Source organism: Bidens hawaiensis, unplaced genomic scaffold, assembly GCF_021521415.1.
Source record: "Bidens hawaiensis isolate Kalapana, Puna unplaced genomic scaffold, B.hawaiensis_p1.1 tig00014658_1, whole genome shotgun sequence".
Classification (NCBI taxonomy): domain Eukaryota; kingdom Viridiplantae; phylum Streptophyta; class Magnoliopsida; order Asterales; family Asteraceae; genus Bidens; species Bidens hawaiensis.
In genome coordinates, this window is record NW_027492282.1 from 331391 (window position 1) to 359206 (window position 27816).

The following is a 27816-nucleotide window of genomic DNA, read 5'->3' on the forward strand; positions in this document are numbered from 1 at the left end:
TGAAAAATTACAAACGAAAAAGTAGAAACAATAAGATATCATTATATCATGTAACTCACCCAAAAATTGGTCACCAGACATTTTTGTAACTTAACTAGGCTTAGGCTTGATAAATGGAAACTTTAACTAAAATAAACATTTGGCACATGATCTAATGGTTTAGTGGTATGTTGTTTGTTTCCGACAGAAGTGACGTGGATTCAAATTCTTACAAATGAATGGATTTTAAATATCAAATACCGATAAACATTCTCAAAATGTTACACCACCCAACTTAAAAGGCTTTGCCTAATCTACATCTCAAATTTATGCTTTCTGAACAAGCAGAAAGTTAAGGGAGGTCGAACTAAGTATATGGAATTGAATGACTGTAAGAGTACCCATGATCTTCGAGTATATGGTATGTCAAACGATATAAGGCCTACTAAAACAAGAATAAGCCTGATTTCTAGAATAAAGAACTTGATGTTCGAGCTATAATTACACGCTAAGTATACTAAAAACATCATACAATATCACACGTGTGAAAGGAATAGTCACATGTGTATCAACAACCCACCCCAAGACGATGATCAGACATACCTTAATAGAAGTTAGTTAAGTTATTCATTCTGAATCGTTATAATTTGTTACCACATCTTTTGGTGAGTCCAACGGTAAACCACTATAAATAGTTAAATACAACAAAAAAGAATTATTAAAACATTACAAACCACATGAAGCTTTATTTTGAACTTGAAATGAATAATAGATAAAAAATGAACTGCCGGCTGTGGGATTTGAACCCACGCTCTTTCGGACCAGAGCCTAAATCTGGCGCCTGACAACTCGGCCAAACCGTCTTTATGTTTTTATTACTCATGGTATTACTAGTTTTTCTGTAGTTCATTAGGTTATCCAGCTTAACGTTTTAAGCAAGCATCTATAGTGATTTGAAGCCTGAAATTGCATAATTTGCATCCGGTTGCCAAGTTGAATTGAACCCAGGTAAATAATATCTTTTCGTTACTTGAATTTACTTGTAGGGTCTTCAATTCAATTTATTTGGATTCTGATATTAATAAATTAGGGTTACTTTGACATCCGAATTCAGTTGTGCGTGCTATTCTCAATTGGGTTTACTTACAATTGATTTCAAGATTGAGAATTAGTGTTATCTTATTAAAATTAATACAGATTAATAGCTAGACTTCACTTCAGTTATATGTAATTGGGATGTTTTGCTGTAATGCCCATAGTAGGCCTGTAAACAAACCGAACGTTCGGTGAACACGTTCGACGGGAAGTTCGTTTATGTTCGTTTATTTAATAAACGAACGAACATGAACACAAAATTTGTGTTCGTTTAATTAAATGAACGAACATGAACACATGTTTCGTTCGTTCATTTATGTTCATAAACGTTCGTTTATGTATTAATAGAAAATAATTGAATATTATCTGGATATGTCATCTGCTTAAAGGTTTTATATTTGTTAATTTGTGTTCATTTATGTGTTTTCAGATTTATGTTTGTTTGTGTTCATTCACATTGGTTCATATATGTTTATTTATGTTCGTTTATCTTTGTTTAGATTTTAAACAAACGAACACAAATGTCCATTTTTAAATAAACGCACATTAACATAAATATTTGTTCGATTAATTATAAAGTTAAATGAACGAACACGAATATGCCCTTGTTCGTGTTCATTTGATTCATTTACGGGCTTTCAATATTCACATTGATGAATACATCGGTCTTATTCTCTAGCCTTTGCCGATTTTATTTGTGTTCGTTTGTGTTCGTGAACCGTGCGTGAACACATTAATTTTCTTAATGAACGAACACGAACATAAAATCTCGTTCGGTAAGTGTTCGTGAACACAATATTTTCTTAACGAACGAACATGAACAAAGCCTTGTTCGTGTTCGATCGGTTCGTTTACAGCCCTACCCATAAGGTGTTTGATGTTTTGTCTACCTGTTCTATTTTCATTCTATTAGGCTTAATTAACAAATGTAAAGGTAAAGGATTTAGGATTTCGGGTGATCGATTTCTTGATTATGCTGTTATACAACTTTAACACATTGTTCTATAACAAAACTTATGTGTCTAAATGTTAATTCCATGATCGAAATTCTTTCTTAAATTTTTACTGTTGTAATTTTAAAACAGGTGAAAAGGCTATTATTGTGTTGCTAAATTTCTAGAGTTGAGGGCAATGGCGGGTACACCCATGTTGCCGCCCAACATGGTGGATGGAAATCCTGCAGCAGCAGCGGCCCCACCGACACCTGGGACCGACATGACGGGAATATGCTTCCGAGATCAGTTGTGGTTAAACACGTATCCACTCGACCGCAATCTTGTCTTTGATTATTTTGCCCTCTCTCCTTTCTATGATTACACTTGCAACAATGAACAGCTCAGGATGCGTTCCATTCATCCTTTAGATCTTTCCCATCTTTCGTAAGTTATAATATTATTAATTGTATATGAAGTAGATTGCGATTATTAATGACAGCCGATGTTATAGTAAAATGACAGGAATAGAGTTCATGGTGAGTGAAGTTATGGAGCCTCACTTGTTTGTGATGCGTAAGCAAAAGAGGGACGGTCCCGAGAAGGTGACCCCAATGCTAACGTATTATGTGCTTGATGGTTCAATATATCAAGCACCACAGCTTTGCAATGTCTTTGCAGCTCGTGTTGTACGTACTATTTCGTTGTTTGTAGTGTTAGTTCATATAAAGTATTGCATTGCAATATGTTGTGTGGTTTAATCTGGTTGCATGTACAGGGACGCGCATTATATTATATATCAAAGGCTTTTACAACTGCAGCCTCAAAGCTGGAGAAAGTTGGGTATGGTAAGTATTCTTGTCAGATCCAGAAATCATTTTCGTCCGTTTTTTTACTTTTAATAAATAGTAAATGTATTAAATATCATTGATGAGTATTATGCAGTGGATCCTGAGGATGAGAGCACGTCTATTGAACCAAAGGCTGCTAAGGAGACTATTGACGTTAAGGAAGTCAAACGAGTTGACCATATTCTTGCCTCCTTACAACGCAAGGTAAACCGTGCCTTTTTTATACTTATATTTCTGCTTTCAATACTTCATAGGTCAACTAGCTAAATGTCAAACAGGTCGAATTGTTTATATTCATATGCTTTCAATATGTTCTATTAAACTGAACTTTGCATACAGCTTCCGGCTGCGCCACCACCACCGCCATTCCCCGAGGGTTACACACCACCATCAACCGCAGAAGGAGAACAGGGCCCTGAAACCGAGCAAGCAGAGCCTTTGGTTGACCCCATTCTTGACCAAGGCCCAGCTAAAAGAATCAAGTATGCTTAATCATGGTTACTGTAGTATTGAACAAGGTTATGGTCTCTACTTGTAATGTAAGATTTTGTTTTGTATTGATTAACTATGAGCTTTTGTTGATTAACCTATAGTAAAGTAACTTTGGATCCAATGTCAACTCATTTTTTTCTTTCATTAATTAATTTTCTTTATCAGTAGATGAGTAAAAACATACTGGAACAATGGTCATTGTGAATTCATTAGCTTAAAACGATAATGTCCATAAACATTCTTGTTGTCTTTCCATCCTGCAGCACAGAATCAATACTTTGATAACTGGTAACCCTCATTTTCGATGTTTATTTTTATAGAATCTCCGCTCAGTGACGTCTTAACATGATATCTATTAGTCTAATTATTATGACAAAGTAACTTGACAAAATCACAAATTTTGTCTTTTAGAAATATTCAATATTATGGAACGGGTTCTCTAGACTTTTGGTTACTATTCTTTATATGTATTTTAGTCTTGCTTTTAGTCTTCTTCGCTAACAGATGTTAAAATGTATTGTATATTTTTTAAGCTCAAAAACTTTTATCAACTAAAAAGAATAATATTATGTTTAAATTGTTGAATGTTGGTATACTAGCTTGAACGTCCCAATAAACAATGCGCCATGACTATGACATAATAAACGTTTGAACTTTAAAAGAATAAAAAACATCTATAAGGTACAATATGACATAATAATAAACGTTTGAACTGTTTTTATAAAAAGGTATATCATCTATGAAGTACAAGGTGCGTAGTAAAGAGTCTATTTGGTGTAAAAACAAACAGCATATGGGGAGAGGATCTCTAAGTCAAATGGGGGTTGTTGTTCATGTCTAAGATCCAAAGCTACCATAGAAGATTGTACGGTTAAAAGATTTCGGGCAATAGCATATTAGTATCAGAAATTGATCTTTCTTACCTTTCCACCAAGCCATCATATCAAATTGTCTGGGATTTGATTGTATACGTACCGGATAAAAAGTCTCTTCCATCATACCTTGTGAGTCATGAATTCGCTACTTGGAGTGTTACCCCATTGTCGTTTAGTACTTTTATTCACTAAAGTATTATACAAGTTAAGCATAGGATCACGGGCCTCACGGCTATTACTTCAACTTTTTGAAGATGTTTGATATTGTACCACGTTTTCTAGATAAATGCCAAGCATACTTGATAAATGTTGGATAAATTTATTTTTGTTGAACCATGAAATGCATCATTTGCTCCCAAACCACGTGAAAGCTATAAACCCACAAATTTACATAATTTGTCATCGACGCTTGAGTTATTACTTCTTTCAACACTTTGCAACAATTTGGCTTTTCAAAGTCGTGTTGGACCTCTTTTCATTTCATATAAATCATAGTTGTTCGAACCGCCACAGACCCACTTGAAGAGGAACCACCATTTGAGAGATCTTTTTTTGAACGTTTAAGAGGAAAAGTGAATTTTTCTTTTATAGAAAGAAAGGATATAAATTTATTATTATTCGTTGAAGGAGAAAAGGGGAAATGAATTAATTAATAATTCCGTGAATGTGGTCTGGTTTGGAAATTATTATTATTATTATTATTATTAGAGTTAAGTGTTATTTTTAGTACATATGGTTTGACCAACTACGCAATTTTAGTAACTATTTTTTATTTTGTGCAAATGGCTACATCAATTTCAGTAAACTTGCATTTTAGTACTTCTTTTCTAACCCCGTCTATTTTTTCCGTTAAGTCAAGGATAATTTGGTAACTTCGTTATTATCTTTGTTTTTTTCTTTTATTTTAAACGCTTATATATATATATATATCTTGTAAACCCTAGATCCCCAAATCATAACATCAAAATCCAAATCCTAAATCCCCATATATCGTAAAAATTCAAACCCTATGATGATATGGAGAAAGGGTTTAGGAATTTAGGATATGGATTTTGATGTTATGATTTGGGGATTTAGGTTTTACAATATATAAGCATTTAAAATAAAAGAAAAAAAACAAAGAAAATAACGAATTTACCAAATTATCCCTGACTTAACGGAAAAAAATAGACGGGGTTAGAAAAAAAGTACTAAAAAAGCAAGTTTTTTGAAATTAGGGTAACCATTTACACAAAATAAAAAATAAACACTAAAGTTGCATAGTTGACCGAACCATAGGTACTAAAATGACAGATCAATCTTCTTCTTCTTATTATTATTATTATTATTATTATTATTGTTGTTGAGTGACTCCTACTTATAAATAGCCCCCCACTGCACTGCACTGCACTGCACTACACATATCTCCACATCACCCTTTCATTTCTATTAATTTTTCCACCGTCCATCCATCTCAACTCAACGGCTAGTTTTACTTATTTGCTTCGTCTTTTATTTGATTTCATTTGATTTGATTCAGTTGCTTGCTTGCTGCTACCAGATTTCATTACATTATTATTATAATTATTATTATTTACTTCCATGGACCATTACAAGTACGTGCTTGCTAATCCCCCTTTTTACTCTTATTTCATTATTATTATTATTATTTTAAAAACGAATGTAAGTTGATTGATTGTCCCAATTTTACCTTCGTTTCATTTCATTTCATGTTTCATCGATTGATTTGTGCATACGTTCACTAGCCTGGCCGACTCGGCTATGTTAGTCGGTTTATTTATATGTACATACCGAGACGAGCTATTTGGACAGCCCTAGTGCATATGAACTTCTGGATTAATGACGACTCATTTTTCTAGTTTAATTTTGTGATGGATATATAGATCTTGATTTTTTGCCTTAGCTTTAAATTACGATTTATTATTATGTTCATCCATTACTAAATGCATATACTCCACCAATTTATTACACAAATCAAGGAATTAATTGCTATATCATGTATTCAATTCTTTATAGTTAGTGCCTGATCCTAATTTGGTTATGTGTTGGTCGTCTAATGCTGTTATTGAATTATCTGTGATATGAATTCTAGCAATGGAATGTGCGACTGGAAAGACGATGATTACAGTCTTCTACTAGGCGAGACTCTTTTTATCTGTTACACGCAATTTTAATTATAATATTGTTTGTGTGTTGTTCATTAATTCATATCTATTGCTAAATGGATTACAAACAGATGCATCTAATAGCCTCTGGAACGATGATGATCTTTCGTACATGTTGGATGAAACAACCACCCCTGTGAAGTCTTGCGAGGATTTGTCGTATACTGGTAGTTTGCATATATTATTATTATTATTATCATTATCATTATTGTTCTTGTTATTATTATTATTATTATTATCATCATTATTATTCTTGTTATTTAACCGAACTGGTCAACTAGAATACATAGACAAGGGGCTAGAGCCATCTTCCAGATCAAAGAGACGCCGTGTGCTGCATTTTGATGATGAAGTTTTGGATGCTGATGTTCTTCAACTTTGTGATGAGGATTTTTCATCTGACTTTTTAAAGTCCAAGGTTCAAACTCAGTTCGTTTATATTAAGTATGAATATTTTGTAGTCCTTGTTTAACCACACGCGTTTTGTTATCTTGTTTAGGAGAATGAAGACTCGTTAGATGCGGCTTTTGATGACATGGCACAATGGGTGTCTGGATTTGCTGGTTTGACTCTTGAATCTTGAAAATTATTGTTAAGTGATGAAGCAATGTTTGTTTGATTTGAAAGTGAGTAATAATTTTTGTTTTCAGATGATACGCGCGTATCTGCATCTGGTTCGGATCAATCTTCATGTGACTGGCTACCCGATTGCTTTCCTAATGATATGTATGTTTTGTTTCTACGTTTATGTTATAATTTGGTATCTTTATTCACATAAATGATTGGTTCGATTCAATATTTTGAGTATAGGAATGTATCTAGATTATCTGACATCCAGATGCATCATGCAGGTATTTGCACATTTAAACATTTAAATGCTCTATTTTGTTTGATGAATTATATTCAACATTTTTGTGTTTAGTTGCTGTTATAGATTCAAGTAATACACAAACCGAGTATGGAGGTAATAATATGGTTCCAGAGCACCACACCCCTATTTGTCGAAACATCATTTCTGAAGGTTTGTCTACTCAAGTTATATAATTATTTTTATTATGCAAGTTTAAATTGTTATATTTAATTTAAACTTCTTATTGTTTTCTCAATAATCAATTTTCTTACAACAATAAGCTGATGATTGACTCATGAAAATTGAAATCAGATCATTCAATCTTGCAATGCATAGGGAAAAAGTCTTTGATGAAGACACCAACAAAGATGACATCAACAGTTGTTCTTCCATTTGCATTTGTAAAACCATGTGGCGAAGGTGCGGTTACTCTTAAAGACATAAACCAGAGGATCCGCACCCCGCCACCATCAAAACCGAAATCATACCCGACGTCTGCTTTCTCCGGGAAGCTGATTGTTGGTAAAACCAAGATCCGGACAGAAGGCGGGAAAGGCAGTATTACAATTATGAGAACAAAAGACTGACCTGAAGAAACAACGACAACTGCTGGTTACCAACCATCCCTAGGATCCAAAATTTTGATTATTTATGATTAATGTGTAATGTTACAATGTGATGATGATTCATATAGTTTGAATCTCACAATCAATTATCCTGTTTGAATTTATCAATATATACTATTATTTGGCAAGATTACCCAAGTTATTTAATTTTAGAAAATTTCAAGAATGTAGTCTTTTAAGTGTTTGCACCTTTTTCTTTACCCTTTTTTTTGACAGATAATAAAAAAAAACCGTCGTCGGGTAAACATCAACTTGGCTTCTAGCCGGTAGAAATATCAAATACGAGTGTAGGCAGCTCGACTTATCTCTAACCGAGCTAGAATTTGAGCTCTTACTAAGCTCATTTAAGTCGAGTCACGTAGCTAGACAAAAATGAGTCTGTGGCTACACAAATTGACTCATTATCTTTAATTGAAAGTAAATACCAAATTTTGGAAGTCTCGTGAAGAGAATCATCACTACAAACATTCTTTTAAATCCACTAATACATCCAAAACGTCAAGTTTCTCTCTATCTTAAATCGACTTTTCTATAAATTCTTACATTTCAACATTATCACCAATTTTTACATTTATTTTTCATCATCAAATTTGTAATATACGGAATTTTGGAGTGATCAAATAGAAAAAAAAAAAAAAACTTAATAAATGATGAGTAACTGAAAATTTGTTAATCTGAACATATATTTTTCATATAATAGTAGTAATAATAAATTTTAATTTGTGCATATTGTCAATAGCTAGTATTTGAACGTAATGTGATATTTGATTTATGAATAAAAAAAAAATATGTATGAATAATTATCCAAATCTTTGGAACCAAGCTTAATCCTATTTTTGCTAGATGTATATATTTTGAATGACCCTTATCCCTTCCAACTTATTTACGTAAGCTACAACTAACAACCTGCAAATTCTTTGGAATGAATCTCTTGTTGATCAAGTTTCCTTTTGTCAATTTAAATTCTCTCAAATCCTCAACTCTTAAAACATAACCATTCTAGGGCTTCCATGCGACGTCACTGCTCGCCATCCTTCTCCGGTTCCGTTGCGTTGCCGCCAAAGCTTCATCTCGGTTATGTGTTTTCTGGCCACCCATCCCAAACCTCTGTTTATCTCTACCGCATTCTCCACCATCACCTTCTGTTGTAATTAAGTGACGAAGAGAGTCGTCGCCGACGCCGCGCAACTAACATTATGTTATAACCGGATTCATAACCATCACACGCTCGTGTACTTCCACCGCTCTCGCTCTTTGATACGTTCAGTTTGTGTTCGGCTATATATTGAGGTACCGAATCAAAACCTTAGTCTCATTTGAATTTAAAGATATAAATTTTGGTATCGTTTCGATTTGTTCCGGCGACCGCGGTTCGTTTATTTTTGGTTCCGCGAAGAATATGTGTGTTGTAGATGGGTGCGGTGTGTGAAGCATGTGTATGTCATATTTGTTTATTGTGTGTGTATGGCGTGAGTGTATGGTTCTTGATAACAAAGCGTTGTATGACATTTGCTTTAGAATTGAGAATGCTGATGACTGACGTGTGTGTTTGCATGAGTGCATATATACTGTGTGTGCATGGTGTGTGATTGAATTGTGTTTAAAAGTGTTGGGTTGTGTGTGTGGATGGAGACATGGAGTTGTGTCACTTGTGTATTTTGGGTTTCCAACCATATGATATCAAATTATAAAATCATATTCACATTAGTTGATAAAATAAACTCAACATACTTTATCAGTGGTACTTAATGTAAAGATGAAATAAATTTTGAAACTTTCGACCATCATGACAAAGTAAAGATTTTAAACGCATATGTCGCCAGAGCAAAAGATACCAGCAAAATTAAATTAAGTTTTGTAAATTTAATTCAAACTATAAAAATGTAGGTGTTAGTACAACTTAACGTGGCTCGACTTTGCGTGCTTACTTATTGACTACTAAGGTACGGATTCTGTTTTTCTTCACTCATAGTATTAGTTCTAGTCCATTTTATATTCGATGTCCGTCACTTCGTAGTGCGGATTTTTGTTATCTAGTTCGGTTTATTCGTATGATATGGTTATATTAATTTTATAGCATGCAATAGGTTATATATATTTTGAATTCATTATTGCATGTTCCTGTTTAAATATCTTTTAGTTATACGACTTTAGTTCAGTACTCTGTTACCCGAGCATTTCTGACTTGTCGTTGGGGCGTCAACGACATGACTCTTATCGTGACGGTGCGTAATCAAAGTTCACGGCATCTCTGAAAGTACTCATGTAGTACCTTGGCCACTTAGAGGCGTATAGATCGATCTTAGCTCCGACTCCTGACTCCTGACTTCTGTTGAGATGGAACAATGTGTGCACGCCACCCACACCGTCTCCTTGGTGCATGGACTAGCTAGCTGTGTACCCCTCTGTTTAGGCTCTGGGTGCTTCCGTATTACACGACCTATTTATTTTAACGTCATCGTCGTGTATTTTAGTAATTATATTTTGTTTCGCTATATTCTGGTCCGTTTTGATATGTGTATACGCATTTGGTTAAATTTGAGTATATTCAGATTACGTCCCGATCGTGTATCGGATTATGTTTCGCATCTAATTCTAGTTCAGTCTAAAACGTGGTTTTATATCCGCAATAGTTTCAGTTTTATTTCAGTATGTGTTTTGTCTTATGTATGCCTTTACCTGTACTATTGTTCTCTCCGTTACTGGGCAATTTTTGGCTCAGCCGTATTTTCTTGTTTGTGTCTGTCTTATTTGCTAACAGGTAGTTTGGGAAATCGGGGAGATCAGTGATGAGAGAGAATAATGAAGTTCAAGCTTTTTAAAAGTTAATTCATTTTTGTTTAATAATATGACATAGGTTGCATTGATTTTTGATGTATTTTGGATTGTGACATTGATTTGATATCTATAATAGTAACACGCCAGCCCGTTCCGAGTTGGGGTGTTACAAAATTGACCTATTTTTATACTCAAATTCAATACAAAGTGTTTAAACAATTCTAAAAGCAATATTGAGGAATTAAATAATTGGAATTAAGCAGTACTAGAAGCAATGTCTAGAAATTTAACAATAATTGGAATATAGTAGTATTGAAGAAAGGACGTGACCAACACAAGTATAAGAAATGATAAATTCAATACAAAGTTAAAACAATTCTAAAAGCAATGTCGTAGAATTTAACAATAAGTGATAAAAATAGTAGCAAATAATTGATATAACCGACACAAAGAAATGATATAACCGACGCAAGTGTGATATAATAATTACATTGTTAAGAAAGACAAAGATAATCCCAAGCTATAACTAAAGAGATTCTAGTTTAGTTATGTTCATATCTAATGTTTTTTTAATTTTGATATTTTTTTAACATACTTTAAAATATTAATTAAAATATCTTAAATATATATAAACGAAAGCTCCTTAAATTTTCTCAAGCCACAAGATTGCTTTATTTTTAAATGAATACTTCTTGTGTTTTTTACCCAAATTCATAGATATACGTTTCACCAAACCCAGATAGCCTTTAAACGGGTTATAATGTTTCATTGTATTAAAAATTAATCTCATCAAATATTTGATATGAAAATTCTATAAAATATGAATATACTAAAAAATAATATCCATTTTTTTAAAAGATATTATTTATGTTTATGAAACAATTTTATTGTAAATAAAATAAGCGAGTCATAAGTCTCATCAAATCCATAGCTTTTAAACGAATTATAACATTTCATTTATTTATGAAACTCTTTAATCATCAAATTCTACTTTTTTACAATAAATAAAATTAAAAATAAAAAAAATATAAATATTAAATACGAAAAAGAAACAACCGGAGATAAAAACTAGTATATAATAATTTAAAAAAAGTGAATCGAAACATATATATAAAAATATTAGAATATAATAAGTTTTGTATTCGATTCATGTCCCTCTTTCTCCCCCAGTTTTCGATCTCTCTGGATTTGTATTCAATTTTATTTACAGAGAGAGGCTTTAGGGTTAGGGTTTTATTATCGCGAACTTATTATTCTTATTATATAGAGGGTGAATCGTATCGAGAATGTATGCTGATCGGGTCGATGCTGCACCGAAGACCTCTGTTAAAGACCGTCTTAACGGCGGAACCCTAGATAATAATTCCGGCCGCCGTAGACAGCTTACCGGCAAGAGGTTCTCTTCTCTCTATTTAAATTTAATTATCGCTTTGTATGGAATGGATGCATAAGTCCTACATGTTTGCTTGATTAATTTGATTCTTAATTTGAAAATTGGAAGTAGCTTCATTGTGATATTGATATATTGTGTTTTTAGTTATAGTTGAGTATGTTTTAAGCTGATTTGAGTTGGCTTACACTGCTTTTGAAACTAGTACAAAGGTAAAACTTGCATTTTGGCTAGTATAGAGATTTGTAATTTGTGTTTGCTTTTATTAAGCTGCATGCTGGTATGTTGTGTTGGCTAGTGAAAGTGAGTAGATTTAGGTTTTAAAGTAATGTTGTTTTATTGTAAGATAATTTTAGCTAAGCATCGGACGTCGGCCAAAGACTGATATTTGAGATATCGGTTATCGCGGTGAGATATCGGTAATTTGAGTATCGTGTAATAATTATATATATAACAACTTAGCACTAATAATTCAGTATACTCTCCTACTATTAACAAATTAGCCTTTTGCAACTTGCAAAATACTAACAGTCGTAACAAGTAGGAACTGATTAAGACTTTAAACACTAACATTGAATAATAAAAATTGATAATTAACACTTAAAACAATGGTATCAGGAATATCGATGATATATTGGTCCAATATTTGTCAATATCATCGATATTATCGGTACCGATATTTTGAACCATATTTTACCAAGGGACTGATAACCGATATATCACTGATATATTGATATCTACTGCATAGATTTTTAGAAGGATGTTCTGAACACTTTGTTGAGGGTTAAATATGAAATAACTAAAAAGTTAGTTCGGCATTGTTAGGGGCAGCAAATCACAAAAAAAAGATCAGTTAATGTGAATGGTTTGTGATGGTCGATTTATGTTTGTAGTGGGAGTTGTATAATGAAGTAGATTATTTGAAAGCGGAAACTACAAATTTTAAAAGCCTTGTGGCTTTTAAATGCATCAGTAATATCAAGTATGCTGTAGCCTGTAGGGAGTTTTTCTTAGTCTTTCTTAGCGAATTGTATCAACATAACAACAAAACTAGTAATTTAGAAAAATAATACTGTCAATGTATCGTATTATTGATTAATAAACGACTTACCACTTGCTTTTGACTTTTGAGGCATTTAGTTTGATATTAATTGAAAATTTGTGCAAAAACATATTAGGGTTCCAGTGACTCATGTATGTACCATGTTATTTTTCTGATGAAAACCAGTGTGTATCTTGTTCAGGCAGAGGCCAGCTGATGATAAATGGGAGCATGATCTTTTTGAACAATCTGATCCACAAGCATCGAGTATGAATATGAATACTTGTTAAACATCTACTAGTTGTTGTTACAATGATATTATTATTGGCTTGCAGATCGCAGAGTAGGTGCCAATGACCTTCGTTTGAAGCTTCAGAAAAAGAATAATGTAGGGGTAAGAGATCTGCGTGAAAAGCTATCTGGTTTAACCTATGCACAGTCAGCAGTATCGGCTCCAGCAAAGCCAAAAGCAGTGCCAGAAAGCAGTAAACCTGTTAGGAAAAGCATTGTAGCTGAAGCCCCTGTAAAAGAGACTAAAAAAGTTGCTAGCACTGTTTCTAAGAAAAAAAAGGTATGTTGTTTGCTACCATTCATTTGATGATGTGTTAAATATGGTTGCAGATGTTATTTTATCTCAGTAGTAATCTAATGTATTGAATAAAAGAACTAATACTGTGACTTTAAACTTATATATGACCAGTTTTCTCGTAAGCTATTATTTTATTTACGCTCGTTTGACTTCATAGAGATTAAACATTACCTATGACGATTTATCAATGGTTGTATGTGCCGCCTCTACTTTATATATTTATATTTAGAAAGGTTTCCCCTTTATGGTTATACTAAATAAGCAAAGCATTTTCTTTATGTATTTTAATATTTTGTGGTCGTATATGAGTTAAATATGACTGTGGGTTTAAGTTATTTTAATCCAATACCTTTTTTCAAAATAAAATGGTTTAGAAGGTTTCATGCAATAAAAATAAACCATGGGTGCATTTCAATCTATCTTACTCGTTTTTTCAACTAATTTTTCTAAGTTTAGTGGAATGAACAATTAGAATTAAAAAAGATAAACCGAATTGACCTTTTCATAAGTAAATGCGTCAAAATTGGTAACTCTTTGCAACTGAATTAAGTCTCCAATCTAGACGATCTATATATGTTATCAACTGGATCTTTATCAACTGTATTTAATTTACTATAATCATGATTCTTTTGTTAACATTATGTCTCTCGTGCAGGTTGAAACAGTGGACACATTCTTACAGTCACTAGGTCTTGAAAAGTATTCAATTACATTTCAAGCAGAGGAAGTATGAATTCTACTTTCTTTTCTACTATTAGTTATAATCGAACTTGCACTGAGGTTTTATACATCTTCTGCTTTGCAGGTTGATATGACTGCACTTCTACACATGACTGAGGAAGACCTTAAAGCTATAGGAATTCCAATGGTAAGTTTCCATCTTGTCTGTTTAGATCAGTATATATTTTTTAGTTTTTTTATAAACCATGGATTTTATATATTAAATTAAATACATATGATGCTAGGTATTCTACTATTGAATGTATATGCCGACTAATTTTTTCTAGCTACTCGATGGATCTTATTATGTAGGGTCCAAGAAAGAAGATTCTTCTGGCATTGGAATCAAAAGCATGAACTTGTGTTTTGAACTGGTACAAGTCTATTTAGTGGGTTAATTTTTTTTCTCAATGAGAGTGATAGGATTAGAAGTGTAATGATAATGAGATTGCTGTATTTACTATATAAATTCTATCTCTAAACTAACCTACCTGTCGTAGGCTGTTTCGACTTTGATTATATTACAGTTCTTTATTTATTATGTTAAACTGTGGCAATATGCTGATGATTTATAAGCCGTTCACTTTCTGTTTCTGTGATTTGACCATATCCCAAAGAGATTGTTGACCTGATCACATCCGTTGATCAAGTCAGCTCAAAATCAACGCCAACTTCCATTGAATCTTTCGCATTCCTAAGCTGCCTAATTTCATATTATTTGTTTCATGCGTATAATGATCAGTTAAGACAGTTACCATTAGGTTAAGCTTTCCTGGCCTGATATCAACTTATACGCCCAAATTATTGTTTCGGTAACAGTGAGAACTTGTTACCCCCCAGATAAATAGCAGTTTTTGTGGGACATGTGTCTTACGTAGGACAAGGCAGAGACGAGTCGAAGCTGAATTCAAACATAAGACTTTTGGTAGAGAAATCAGATGCCATCACAGAATGAAACCTGATTGATGGTTCATATGATACAATGTGGTCAAAGAGGTGCTAGCCAATTGCTCGCGAATCACCATCACGGAACACCTTCGGCTCAGTTTGTTACTCGATCCCCCAAAAGCCGAGAACAATAGCTCTTGGTTTATTCTTGTGAGACGGTCGACAAGGGCAGAGGGACATAGTGGCAATCACAATTCAAAGGTGGGTTGTATTGCCTCCCAAGCCATTTCATTCTTTATATACTATCAAGGATTCAAGGGATGAACTTTAATTTTCTAAGCTAATCACTATAAGAGCTAATGCAACTCAAATCCTAGAGTTTTAATTAGTTAAGCTAACTTAGCCACACACAAGTAATTAGAAACTTTATTGAATCAAGATTTGGAAATCAAATCTTAGGAGGTATGTTAATTTATGGACAAGGTTGCTAAGCCACTAAAATAAAACTTAAGTCATATTGGGTTATGCACATAATGGGCTTAAGCCCAAAATAGTAACTTGGTGGCTATTGTGCCTAATATGAAGCTATGAGGCAATTACAAATTTACAACTCCTTAAGCAAAATCTTTTACCAAACATTACAAATTAAGTAACTACTATCATAATGCAAGATACAAAACACATTCAAACATTTCTAACGCCAAGAAGCAACGCCAGCGACAATAATCTTTATAAAAATTAATGTAAGAACCAACATTCTTGTACACAAATAGTCCCCCAACGAGTAATATTGATGGGGTATGCGTGCACTGTAACCTAAGACTTGCTAAAGATTATAAACTTATAATAAAGATTTTAACAATCAAGAGCCCGACGTCTCAGATCCTGATAAGCTATTTCCTCCTTGATCCAAATCCAGCTCGGCTTTTACGTCACTATTGTCCTGTGGCGGATGCTCAAACTTCATCCGGGAACTAATCCTTCTTTGATGTTCTAACAAAATATCATTTTTCATTTTTAAAACGTATTCATTCGGTAAATAAAGAGTCAACAGTTGACTTCTTGACTCATCATGTTTGACTTAGTAAAAATTCTTTCAAGAATGATGGTCAAATAGTCAGCCACTGGAAAAAGATAGTAATTAAGAGTGAGAGGATACTTTTGCTGTTGATTGCTGACCGAGTCATGGTTAAGAAATCATCCCAACTCAGTTTACTGAGTTCCTCCTTCTGCTCCTCTGTTAGCTCAAAGTTTGGTTCTCTACCACACATGAAAGCCGCCCTATATCAAAACAGAACATTTTATAATTAAAATGCACATTTTTAAGATAATAAAAACTATATTATTACAAAAAAATGGAACATTTTATAATACCGCTTGATCCAGTTGACCCGTTTCCTCTTTTAGTTAAAATCATTCGACTCTTAACTCATTTGATCCGCCAAAGATTAAAAAGAGAAAAAATATATATACAAACTGACTCGTATATAAGTGCATATTTTGAACTTGTCACGCCTACTACAAAAGTACGTGGATTAAATTACCTGTCATACAAACGAGCAGCTTCTTCTTGGGAGCCGACAGTGCCTAAATGGATTTGTTTTTTGTCCACTTTAATGGCAGCTTGCCATTTCATGTTTTTGTAGTATACCCCTCTCATTATGCACGGTTCTTGATTCTCAAAATGTTTTCTTCTGTGTCGTTTACGCCTTTTGAACACTAGATTAATTTCAGATGAAAATGGTCCAGGCATTAAAAATGTCAGTTATATGAGAAGCCTGTAATTATATTGAGATGATTATAGTCAATTTATGACATGTAGAATAAAATTTGAGTGGACACACCTGGATGCTGAATGGGCTGCTTATTAGATGAGCTTGATTCATTGATATTTGACGATTCAGGTTCTTCGGATTTTGCTTTGTCCTGCTAAAAACAAGAATAATGTATGAGAAAATGTTCTTCCTAGAAGTTTATAGATATGTTTAACGGTTTATTGTAAAATCAAAAACTAAAGTGGATCAGAGATTCAAGATACTCAAAGTGTAATAGAACAAACTTTGTTAATTTTCATATTCGACTACACGGTACACATTTAAACTTAATATGAAAAACCAACTTCACAAAGTGAACTATTATATAATAATAAAATCAATAAACTTTCAATATGACCAATAAATTACAACTGCAGTTGGGTATACAAGTACATAATCACTTCTTAACGACAATTTAATAAAGTTTGAACATACACATGAGTCATCTATTCACATATGCCTAAACTTAACAAGAATATAAAAACTATTATTACCTCTGCAGACAGGTGAATGGCAAGTGAAGGTGTTGGAAGCACGGTGGCGTGTCGGGTGTTATGGATCCCACTAGAAGACTGGCCATTCTCAATTGATGATATAAAATCTAAAGGAGGACTTCGCCCTAATATTACACGGATATATACAAATGTTGAAAAACAAATTATATATGCAGGTTAACAAATAACAAGAGAACAAAATAAATACCATAAAGCTTGATCAATCGTTGTCGACGAATGCTCACCATACTCTCCTCCCACAAACCTAAACCATCCAATATAAAGTCACAACAACAACTTTTCACATTAATCATTAATCAATCTTGTATGCTAACAATAGACACTAAATCATGTCACAAGAATAAGTACTATTGTAACTAGTGATGCAGTGCCAAGTAAAGGCCCAAAACAGGTTGTTAAAAAAATAGAATGAAGCATTTAATCCAACACTTAAAAAAAATGTTACAAAAAACAAGACTAATAATATCAAGTCAACGCCACTTGGTTAACAATCTTACCACAAAATTAAACATGTTGCAAAAGGTGACAAAATTAAGCCAGTAATTATGAAGACCCAAATGGGGAAAACCATTAATATTGTAGAAATTGCAAAATCAAGCCCAGAAACACAGAACCCAACAACAAATATTAACCTAAATTGAACAAACATCCTAGGAAAAAGCAAACACAGCATCTCAGTCAAGTTGTTAAAGTAAGGAAGAAACCCCCATTTGGGTTCATAAAAACCAAGTCAACCCACCAACCTACCACCACCTTTTATACTTGCAATCAACCATTAAAAAAAAGGCCACAAATTAAGATTAATTAGAAATTAATAACTGTTGATGAACAAAAGGCAGTTGGTGTGAATTAATAATTATTATACCTGAAAGAAAAGGTGGTGAAATTTGATCTGGATGGTAGTGAATAGGAGGATTACAAAGGCAAGGTGGTGAGGTTGGAGAGAGAAAGATGAGGTGATGATATAATGTTTTATTGTAGACAGAGAAAAGAGTTAATTTACAGAGAGAGAGAGAAAAGGGGTGTAGTTGCTCATGCATCTACCACCTTTTGTTTTTATGTTTGAGGGTCATGTTTTAATTGCAATGTTTTCTAGAGTGTGTGTTTTCTAGTAAGAGAACATGATTGATTTTTTTTTCTTTTCCTAAATTTTTATTTTTTTAACAACTAAATGTTGAATTCTACACTGATTAACCATAACATTTTATTTCACGTCCTAACAACTTTCCATCTCATCAAAATGAAAATTACATCAATTTTTAATTTTTTTAATGTATGCATTCTATGGAATGTTGTTTTTTTTATACATTTGTTTATCTTTTTTTGTTATTGTTAGTTGTTATCTAACTTTTAAAATTAAGAGTCAGGTTATACTATAAAAGACGACAAAAATGAAAATGATGAGAATGATTTTTTCTTTAACATTGTGTCTTTTAATTTATCATTATGTTTTTTTCTTTAACATTGTGTCTTTTTTTTTCTTAATGTTGTGTTATATTTCTCAAAATTATCTTATATTTTGCGATCTATTGTGTCTTTTTTTATTTATCATTGTGTTTATTGTTTCGTTATTGTATTTTTTCGCCGTTTTTTTGGGAATGGGAAATACGGAAAAACATTTTAGTTTTTTTTTATTTTTTCGTTTTTTATTTATATTTTGATTTATGATTTTTTTTTGTTTTCTTTGAATTGTTTATGGTTCTTTTTCTGCCACAAATCATTCTCATAGTTATCATTTTTGTCTCCCTTTGTATTTTAATTTTTCCTTTATAACTAAAGCTAAGTTTTAGTTCTAGACACTTGACATGTTTTGTTAATCATGTGGCATTGTGGCTTGTTTAATTTCACTGTCATTTAGGTTAAAGCCTAGATGATCCATATTAACTCATTGAATTACCTGGTAACAAATACATTCTCGTAAACACCCATCGACAACCCCGTCGCAAACGTGGGCTCCAATACTAAGTTATTTAAGCCTTTAATAGAAGTAATATATAAATAAAAGGTGATTAAATTCCAACTCAAATATATATGTGTATTGCAGCAAGTTTTAAGCTGTAAAGAGAGCTTTGTGTGTTGTGGGTCTTCTTTTTCTTTGATAACTTACCAACTTACCCTTGATGGTGGTGGTGCTCATTTTTTTTTTGAATTTTGTGTCTATTTGGTCACAACTGCCCTTTATATTTTGCTTTATTTAACCTTGAAACCCTACAAAAATGTCATTTTATTGCACACGTACATGTTTCTAATTTTCATGTTTTGTTTTCATGTGACGAGGTCAATTGTGTAGGGTTTAAATAGAAAATTGTAATATCCGCCATATATGAAACTATGAACTCTCATTAAAGTGGTTCTAAACTAAGATTGGTACTGTACCGATATCAAAAATACAGACACCGCATTTGAAAAAAATAGGAACCGAATACCGTACCGCATACATCGGTTCGGTACCGGTACGCTATTGGTATTTCGGTAATTTACCGCTTAGATACCGCTTTATCATTTTTGTACTTTTTTTAAGCATTTAACTAGTCCAAAGTAGTTTTTTATTTTTTTTATCTACGCAAAAAAAAAAGGTTTTTAGTTGAATCTATGTTGGAAATAAATTCAACTTTTTTAAACTTGTGATAAAATGGAAATAAAAAAGTGACAAGTTTTTTTTATAAAATACTTACAAAACCATAAGCTTGTTTCTTGGTCTGCATGAAAGAAATATTTTGTAACATTGGTTATGAAGACGCAATATTCAGTTTGAATGACACATTAAAAAGTAAATAAAAAATGGTGTTAAGTAATTCATAGTTTCATACCACTAAATTCATATTGTTCTTTGGTGGATGGAATATAGATTGCTTAAAATTCGCATAAAATAGGTAAGCATAATCAGTGATATTTTCAAAAGTTGAAAAATGATCCCCTAAAATATATCTAGATTTATCTTTATATAAATTCGGTACCAATACCGATTTTTACCGCAAAGTACCGATACCGATACCGAATTTAAGAAAAAGGAATGCCGATACCGGTACCGCTTACGATCGGCCAGTACGGTATTGGTACAGTACCGGTACGGTAGCGGTATGGTTTTGGTATTCGGTAAAAAAAACTCATCCCTATTCCGAACCTTTTAACGAACAGTATTACTTTAATAAATGAGTTAACATAAAAGTATATATTTTATATTTAATTAAGCGAATGAAATGGACAAATGTTATTTTTATGAATGTTTGTTTTTGTCTGTTTATTTATGGCTATTAATATTCATTTATTATGTTCATGTTGGTAATTACACACTGTATTCATAAGTCGATGAATATGTGAGGATCAAAGTTGACAACTCGGTCAATGTTAGTTAAGTTTTCTAACTGCATTCTAAATTGTCACTCTTGGCTAGCAAGTTAAGGTAGTTGTATATAAACCAAGTTATGGTCAGATATTATAATTAACCGAGTTAAGGTTTCATATGAGCATCACAAGAGATATGCGCGCTACGTTTCATCGAGCCTTTTGAGTAATATTTCATTTAAGATAATTATTATATTAGGAGTCATTCAGTGAGCGTTTTGAGTATGTGTTTCATTTTGGTAAATTATGTCAATTCGTTCTTGAACGGGTGTCAAAGCTAGGTTAAGCTCTTGGTGTATATCGATCAAAGTCTGATCGATAAGAAGGAGACTAATGCCATCGATCAAGGGTTATGATTGATAAGGAGGGATAGATTTTTGGAGAAACCGAGTTCAAGAAAGGAATCAACAATCAAGAATTCAGGGCAGGGAAGGGAAGGTCGAAAACAAAACCCATTATCGATCAAAGTCGTGTTCGTTCTTAGCGATCAAAACCGTGATCTTGGGAACTTAATGGCGATAACTAACGGAGTTAATAGTTTGTTAATGAGATTGCTATTGGTAATAAAACTGAAAGTTGAGATTGCCAACGGTCAGATTGTTAGTTGGGATTATTGTTGATCAATGGTTAATAGTTTGGATTATTAAAATACAATTTTCCTATATATTATAGCAAAACAACAGCCAATGAGGTTGGTAGCACATTAATAAAAACAAAGCGTGTATCCTTTAAACACCTTGGGAAGATTTGGAAGACATTGAGTTGAAGTTTCACGTCACTGTCGTCACACACAACAAAAACTTGAAATTTTCCGTTTAAAAAAATTAAGTAACCGGGCCCTAGGAGTCTAAGACCACACTATGATCCGGTCGTGTTTGCATTTTCAGACAACCGCGTCCACCTGAACAGACGATGGGGATGGCGACTCAACAAATGAGCCTTGGGGGAAGTGATTGACCAATTAGGATGCTAAGCTAAGGTAATCTAACTGAATATGACTGACTGTAACTAACTGATAAAATTTTTAAAACAAAAATGAAGTTGGTATATGCAATTATATTTGATAATAAATTCAATACCAGTTAACCTTAGGAATATGTGTTATGAATGACAACAAAATTTGAGTTTGCAACAAAATAGATGAGACATGAAAAAAACAAGTAGCTCAAAAATTTGAAATTTGTGGTTTTCCAACATCTCTACCAAAATCCCAAAATAGCTTTAGCTATACTACACAACACAACATAACATAACCCAAAATTTCCTAACTAAACCCCAATCCCAGTCCAATTAAATCAACTCAAATCCAAGCCTTCATATTAAGCGCTGGCCGGAACTCGTGGTGCCATATTCTTAGTAACACCCATCCCCCTGTTCCTCTGATATCCATCCCCACCACGTCCATTGCCACGACCACCGCTGCTGAATTCCCAATTATATCCTCGTCCACCACTGAAGTTTCCACGCCCCCTCATTCCTTCATTTCTGAATCCCCCGCCCCTTCCTATCGGAAATCTTCCACGTGTGCCTGTTTTAAATAAATAAATAAATAATGCATCTGTTCTTTAGTGTTTTGTAAGTTTAAAGATCCAATTTCATCCATTCGCTATATGTTTTACAGAAACTTACTTTTGGAGTTTGTTGAGCGTTTCTCCTCAATAGCAGCAAGGCGTCCATTGATTGCAACCGGTGAAGCCTAAAACATCATAAGGTACACTTCACATATTTACATCAAAATATTCAATAAATATATTCTCTTTAACATGTAAACAGAAGAGAAAACTGCAGAAATGGTACCTGTGGTTTGACGATATTGCAAGTTTAGTTCCCAATGTTAAAAATTGCAAACTTAGTCCACAAACACTTGTGAGAGGGTTTGCATATTTAGTCCCCGACCGTTAATCCCAGTTCTGGAGTTTAATGAGGACAAAATGTGCAGCTCACAAACTTTGGACTAAGTTTGCAACTTTTAAAATCCGAGTGCCAAAGTAGCAATATGATCAAAACACAGGGACCATTTATGCAATCTTCTAATAAAAATGGGTACATACCGCAATCGCCTTTTGAACTGCATCCGGTGCCTCAAATTCAACAAACCCAAAACAAAACCCTTGAACCTGTTATAAGAGTTTCACTAAAGTTTTAAAAATAAATAAATAAAAAGTGTAAAAAGGTGCTTCAAAAAAGTGGATATGTACCCTGTTGCTTCGAACTTGAATGCCATTAGACTTAATAGGCCCAAATTTCTTGAACTCTTCCTCCAACAATGCAGGTATAGCATTCATTGGAAGACCCTTAATATAAATTGAATAACCATCAGCTACAAAAAAAAACAAGCAATTAACAATTTACCTCAAAGATAGGCTTGTAAACGAACCGCACGAACATGTTCGATGGTTCGTTTAACTTTAACAAGACAAACGACCGAACACAAACAATTAAACGAATGAGATTTTCTTGTTCGTGTTAGTTCGTTAATAAAATGAACATGTTTGTGCTCGTTTATGTTCATTTGTTAATGGTATAAATGAACAGTTCACTAACATAAACAAACGAGCACAACAGAGCTAAAACTAGTTAAAACTTAAAAGTAATGTGAAGAACAATGTGTTGGGCCTAAAAGTTTATAAAACAAGACTAGGCTGTATTGGGCCTAAAAACTTTAAATCAATATACTAACGAACATAAACTAACAAACATAAATGAGCGTAAAAGAACAAACATAAACGAATTTCAATAAATGAACGCAAACGGACGTTCACGAACATAAAGGAACGAACAAGACATGTTTCAAGTTTCATCCGTTTAGGTAAATGAACAAAACTTTTTTTTCATGTTTGTTTGTTTATTTAATAAAAGAGCATAAATGAACTTCCTGCCAAACGGTTCATGAGTTGCTCATTGAACATTCATTTTGTTTACAACTTACGAGCCTACTAAAAAATATGAATCAAATTAACTTTCTAAAGAAAAAATACATGTTTAAAAGAAATACCTAAAACTAGCATTGAGGGTATCAAGATAAACAAATACCTTCTTCCTCGTGAATACCGTTCTCAACAGCATCAACATTAGAAGATACTGGCTCAGGAACTACACCAGTTGGTGGGGCATTGGTCACTTGCGGTTCTTGGTTCCTTGGTTGAGGTTTCCTTGGAGCGGGTGTGGGAGATGAAAATGGCACACCGTTCTGCTTCATATCCATTACCTTCAATAATAATATTACAACATTTAACAAATTACTTATACAAATAACATTAAGATACTATATCAGAGTAACAGCGTACAATAGAAGCATATGACTTTTTTGGGGTTTCCTCGGTTTTGGTGTTGGGTTCAACAACCGGTGGCGGTGATGGCACTTCAACAACTACTTCAGGCACCACCTCTTCCTTTTCCACAGCAGTGACTGCTTCAACTTCCACAGCCACATTCTCTGGAGATTTTTTTAGAACTTCTTCCACTTGAGATTCCTCTGCCACTTGATCAGGAATGTTATCCTCCACCACATCAACACTTTCAATAACTGCAGATAAAAATGTTTCAGCTTATTGAACAATGCAAAAACAACATGAGAATATGGTTTCCTACTTCATGTTAGATGTAATAAATTAAAGAATATAAAATGTTTATATAAAATACGTAAATGTACAAAAAACTTCAGGAACAACATAACATACACACACGATGATAGGAATCATGATCTAGTATTAGTCTAAATATCATTTGTCTATTTTTGGAGGGGTTAAGTACAACTTATATTTCTATAAATAGGTATTGATAGCTAATAGGGAGATGAGAGTATGTTTTAGGTTTAAGATGGCATTGCCATGGCTCCAGTGTATGCGGTGAGAGAGGGCTAGGCCCGGGAATATCTATTAGATTATAATTATAAGCTAGATTATTAGTATTATTTGTATAGTTTATTTATGTAATTATGTAACTCTTGTACTTAGGTTATACCGATTAAATGATTGTTAATCGGATAACCCTAACTTCTCCAAAGGGATTATATATAACCCTCCCTGGATACATTTGACAGTTACCAAAGAATACAATAACGATTCTCTTATTATCAAATTCATCTACAATATAATCTATTGATCCAGTATCTTCAATAATATCTTGTAATCTTTCTTTACGTTTATAATAAAATTACCGTTCTTCCTTTTTATCCCTACATCTTAATTCAAATCTATAATCTATCAAACCCTATCACACGAACATGAACGAACGTTCATGAACACGTTACCGAACGTTCACGAACACTATTGAACGAACGGGAGCTCTGTTCATGTTCATTTGTTTAACTAATCGAATGAAACTTCTTGTTCATGTTCATTCATTTATCAAACAAACGAACATAAACGAACTTCCAGCCAAACGGTTCACGAACTGTTTGCTGAACGTTTGGTTCGTTTACATCAGCATTTCTACATTTTTCGTTTCATTTTAACTAAATGAAACTTTATGTCTATTACCTTACAGCCCTACAATCACAGAGCACATATAAAAATATTTATATATATCTTAGGATTACAGCATTTCTACATTTTTCGTTTCATTTTAACTAAATGAAACTTTATGTCTATTCCAGTGAATTATAAATTACGAGTGTAAGGTAATAAATAACTTATTAGATTTGTTTATGCATAAAAGATGAAAAGTTGTCATGTTCAGGTTACAAAAATTCAAATGTGTCTAGGTTAGGGTTGATGATTTTGACACGAATAAATATATGGTTCGTATTTGGGTTCACCATGTCAACTCGCCAACTTCATGTTCAATAAATATAATGTATGCTTTTGTTCTCGAAAACACTCATTTTCATATTAAACATAATAGGTTTTTTTTAATGTCGACTCATATATCAACAATATGAAAACAGAATGATTGATGAACGGATTTAAAAATTCCAAAAGAGGTTAAATGGGTTTGGTTTTTCAGTTACCTTTCTCAGACACAATGTGATCCTCAACATCCTCAACGGGAGCATTGTTTCCTTCACTAGGATTAACATCCTCCATGTAACAAAACATATCATTCAACACAAAGTAGCCTTTGTCTTGTGGTGCAAGAAAGAAAGATTGAGTAAATTTTCTAACAACATTGTCCTTTCCAGTTAGGTACCCAATGACTAAAACATTCACTCCGCCGTTCAATGATTCTTGTGCATCTACAGATTTAATCTCAGCTTTGAACTCGTCATAGTTAAGAGACACTATTTTAGAATTAATAGCCTGCGCATCCAAAAGGTTACAAATTTACTTAAAACCAAATCAACTGATAACAAATGTAATGTGCCAAATAGAGCACAAACGTTTAATATCTTACATAATGATTATTAGTAATATGAATGACAAAAGATATAAAAGGGTCATACATCCATGGTGGTAGTTATGCTCATAGAACCATCCTGCTCAGGGTGTCCAAGTTTGCTGATGTCCTGATAAAAGCGGTGAACTAAACCAGGAGACTTGTGTAGTATATGATAATATTGCTGAACAAAAGCATTGCCAACCTATGGATCACCAAAACATAACATATTATCATCTAACTGCAAACAATATAAGAATACTAAATTAATTGGTTTAACACAAAAAGTTAATGTTGACATGCTAAAAAGGCGTCCACCTCATCGAAGCGAGCAACTCACAAGCTGTGGATGTGTCATTAGGGTTGTGAAACCGAAACAAGAACTGACGGTTTGGTTTCAGTTTCCTTAAAAACCAAAATTTCAGTTTGTTTTTGGTTTTACACGTAATAAACCCGAACCAAACCAAATAAATAAATTCTCATTTTTTATGTTAAATTTATAAGAATTTAATAGAAAATCTTTTACCTCAGATGTATAATAATAATAATAATCAATTAACTAACAAAATGATTTAATCCAATTCATTATTTGGGCCAGCCATAAAACGCTTCTCGGTCCCAAAAATTTCAAGCCCAAATAGCAAAACCAAAACAGAAAAAACCGAAACTGACCCACACACACCCCTAGATGTATGTATTTAAATAAAGCAATAAAACATATATTGGCATTTGGCAATGCTATAACAAACTTAAACCAACATATTTTGATACTAATAAGTGTGTTACATACTTGTAAGAAGCTGAAAAATCACAAAAGGCAGAAATGAAACAAAACTAATGACCAATTCAGAATATTCCTAAAACCGAAACAATCACACAACAAAAAGAGAAAACTTTATAAAGGTGAAATACACAATAAAAATAATAAAAATAATAATAATAATAATAGAATACATACAACTTGAGCTGAGACAGGTTGCTGCGATGCCGGAGACGCCATTGTTGAATATATAGAAACCCTAACGAAATAGGAAACAACATTTAATGAGACCAAAAATCAAATAACGAATCTAATAATAATAATAATAATAATACGTGGATCTGTGATTTGTTAATTAATTAGTAAAGATAGAATCTGAAACTGTGATATTTATTTGTTTGTAAACTTAGGGTTTGTTTGGTTTGTACCTGAGTGACGGACGGATCTTGGTCCTCGAAGCCGAGTGTGTGTGTACGTACAGACAGACAGGGTAAATAATAAAGGAGGAAGAAGCAGAAATTTATTTATTTATATATCGTACGGAGGACCCGACTGCCCTCCGTTATCCGGGTTCGGATCTCTTGCCAATGCCCAATACCAATTATTATTATTATTATTATTTGAACTTATTCACTTATTATCGATCTTACTTTTAGTCTTGTACTAGTTGCTTCGTATCTACTACTACTAGTCTACTACACACACACACAACCAATAGAGCTAATTCTACTCTAACCTTAAAATGGGGGCTGGTACGTCACTGTCGACACGTACGGAGGTTTCGTCAAGGCATT

The 27816-nt window shown here is 33.1% G+C and overlaps 5 protein-coding genes across 8 annotated transcripts; 3 read left to right on the plus strand and 2 right to left on the minus strand.

Moving 5' to 3' along the window:
* Positions 1-949: 949 nt before the first annotated feature.
* Positions 950-3369, plus strand: LOC143547224 (mediator of RNA polymerase II transcription subunit 6-like). The gene is made up of 6 exons (XM_077038706.1): positions 950-987; positions 2160-2453; positions 2521-2695; positions 2785-2854; positions 2952-3061; positions 3197-3369. The coding sequence occupies exons 2-6, from the start codon at positions 2206-2208 to the stop codon at positions 3347-3349; spliced, it is 756 nt and encodes a 251-aa protein (XP_076894821.1). The 5' UTR covers positions 950-987; positions 2160-2205; the 3' UTR covers positions 3350-3369.
* A 2879-nt stretch (positions 3370-6248) lies between these two features.
* On the plus strand, positions 6249-7838 carry LOC143547202 (protein XRI1-like). The gene is made up of 8 exons (XM_077038684.1): positions 6249-6363; positions 6461-6556; positions 6671-6807; positions 6889-6952; positions 7040-7115; positions 7200-7240; positions 7324-7410; positions 7552-7838. Exons 1-8 carry the CDS (start codon positions 6306-6308, stop codon positions 7824-7826), a joined length of 834 nt encoding a protein of 277 aa, XP_076894799.1. The 5' UTR covers positions 6249-6305; the 3' UTR covers positions 7827-7838.
* Positions 7839-11793: 3955 nt separating this feature from the next.
* On the plus strand, positions 11794-14855 carry LOC143547204 (uncharacterized). Of its 2 annotated transcripts, XM_077038686.1 has the most exons (7): positions 11794-12039; positions 13278-13342; positions 13411-13491; positions 13522-13646; positions 14320-14391; positions 14470-14532; positions 14697-14855. In XM_077038686.1, the coding sequence occupies exons 1-7, from the start codon at positions 11930-11932 to the stop codon at positions 14739-14741; spliced, it is 561 nt and encodes a 186-aa protein (XP_076894801.1). In that variant the 5' UTR covers positions 11794-11929; the 3' UTR covers positions 14742-14855. The 2 variants fall into 2 exon arrangements, with proteins under 2 accessions (XP_076894801.1, XP_076894800.1); XM_077038685.1 differs by having other exon boundaries at positions 11797-12039; positions 13411-13646.
* A 1073-nt stretch (positions 14856-15928) lies between these two features.
* Positions 15929-18482, minus strand: LOC143547205 (ethylene-responsive transcription factor-like protein At4g13040). Of its 3 annotated transcripts, XM_077038689.1 has the most exons (7): positions 18467-18482; positions 17789-17845; positions 17581-17705; positions 17117-17201; positions 16817-16991; positions 16432-16553; positions 15930-16265 (listed from the first exon to the last, which is right to left on the minus strand). In XM_077038689.1, exons 2-7 carry the CDS (start codon positions 17826-17828, stop codon positions 16135-16137), a joined length of 678 nt encoding a protein of 225 aa, XP_076894804.1. In that variant the 5' UTR covers positions 17829-17845; positions 18467-18482; the 3' UTR covers positions 15930-16134. The 3 variants fall into 3 exon arrangements, with proteins under 3 accessions (XP_076894802.1, XP_076894804.1, XP_076894803.1); XM_077038687.1 differs by lacking the exon at positions 18467-18482 and having other exon boundaries at positions 15929-16265; positions 17789-17905; XM_077038688.1 differs by lacking the exon at positions 18467-18482 and having other exon boundaries at positions 17117-17198; positions 17789-17905.
* A 3633-nt stretch (positions 18483-22115) lies between these two features.
* LOC143547206 (nuclear transport factor 2-like) lies at positions 22116-27342 on the minus strand. Its single transcript, XM_077038690.1, has 9 exons — positions 27221-27342; positions 26330-26467; positions 25898-26186; positions 24234-24472; positions 23980-24154; positions 23145-23266; positions 22998-23063; positions 22576-22642; positions 22116-22474 (listed from the first exon to the last, which is right to left on the minus strand). Exons 1-9 carry the CDS (start codon positions 27260-27262, stop codon positions 22266-22268), a joined length of 1347 nt encoding a protein of 448 aa, XP_076894805.1. The 5' UTR covers positions 27263-27342; the 3' UTR covers positions 22116-22265.
* Positions 27343-27816: the final 474 nt, after the last annotated feature.

What these genes read in the sequence shown, in the direction of transcription:
- LOC143547204 (XM_077038685.1), top strand. Translation starts at nt 11,930, where the DNA reads ATGTATGCTGATCGGGTCGATGCTGCACCGAAGACCTCTGTTAAAGAC. An exon ending in CTGTTTCTAAGAAAAAAAAG is followed by an intron (nt 13,647 to 14,319) that starts GTATGTTGTTTG and finishes TCTCTCGTGCAG; the next exon opens with GTTGAAACAGTGGACACATT. An exon ending in AAGCTATAGGAATTCCAATG is followed by an intron (nt 14,533 to 14,696) that starts GTAAGTTTCCAT and finishes CTTATTATGTAG; the next exon opens with GGTCCAAGAAAGAAGATTCT.
- LOC143547202 (XM_077038684.1), top strand. Translation starts at nt 6,306, where the DNA reads ATGAATTCTAGCAATGGAATGTGCGACTGGAAAGACGATGATTACAGT. An exon ending in CTGACTTTTTAAAGTCCAAG is followed by an intron (nt 6,808 to 6,888) that starts GTTCAAACTCAG and finishes TATCTTGTTTAG; the next exon opens with GAGAATGAAGACTCGTTAGA. An exon ending in GATTGCTTTCCTAATGATAT is followed by an intron (nt 7,116 to 7,199) that starts GTATGTTTTGTT and finishes TTTTGAGTATAG; the next exon opens with GAATGTATCTAGATTATCTG.
- LOC143547205 (XM_077038687.1), bottom strand. Translation starts at nt 17,894, where the DNA reads ATGATTAATGTGAAAAGTTGTTGTTGTGACTTTATATTGGATGGTTTA. An exon ending in GCTGCTCGTTTGTATGACAG is followed by an intron (nt 16,554 to 16,816) that starts GTAATTTAATCC and finishes GTTTTGATATAG; the next exon opens with GGCGGCTTTCATGTGTGGTA. An exon ending in GTCAGCAATCAACAGCAAAA is followed by an intron (nt 16,266 to 16,431) that starts GTATCCTCTCAC and finishes ATATTTTGTTAG; the next exon opens with AACATCAAAGAAGGATTAGT.
- LOC143547224 (XM_077038706.1), top strand. Translation starts at nt 2,206, where the DNA reads ATGGCGGGTACACCCATGTTGCCGCCCAACATGGTGGATGGAAATCCT. An exon ending in TTAGATCTTTCCCATCTTTC is followed by an intron (nt 2,454 to 2,520) that starts GTAAGTTATAAT and finishes CCGATGTTATAG; the next exon opens with TAAAATGACAGGAATAGAGT. An exon ending in GCTGGAGAAAGTTGGGTATG is followed by an intron (nt 2,855 to 2,951) that starts GTAAGTATTCTT and finishes AGTATTATGCAG; the next exon opens with TGGATCCTGAGGATGAGAGC.
- LOC143547206 (XM_077038690.1), bottom strand. Translation starts at nt 27,262, where the DNA reads ATGGCGTCTCCGGCATCGCAGCAACCTGTCTCAGCTCAAGTT. An exon ending in AACCTGTCTCAGCTCAAGTT is followed by an intron (nt 26,468 to 27,220) that starts GTATGTATTCTA and finishes GGTGATCCATAG; the next exon opens with GTTGGCAATGCTTTTGTTCA. An exon ending in GCATAACTACCACCATGGAT is followed by an intron (nt 26,187 to 26,329) that starts GTATGACCCTTT and finishes TTGGATGCGCAG; the next exon opens with GCTATTAATTCTAAAATAGT.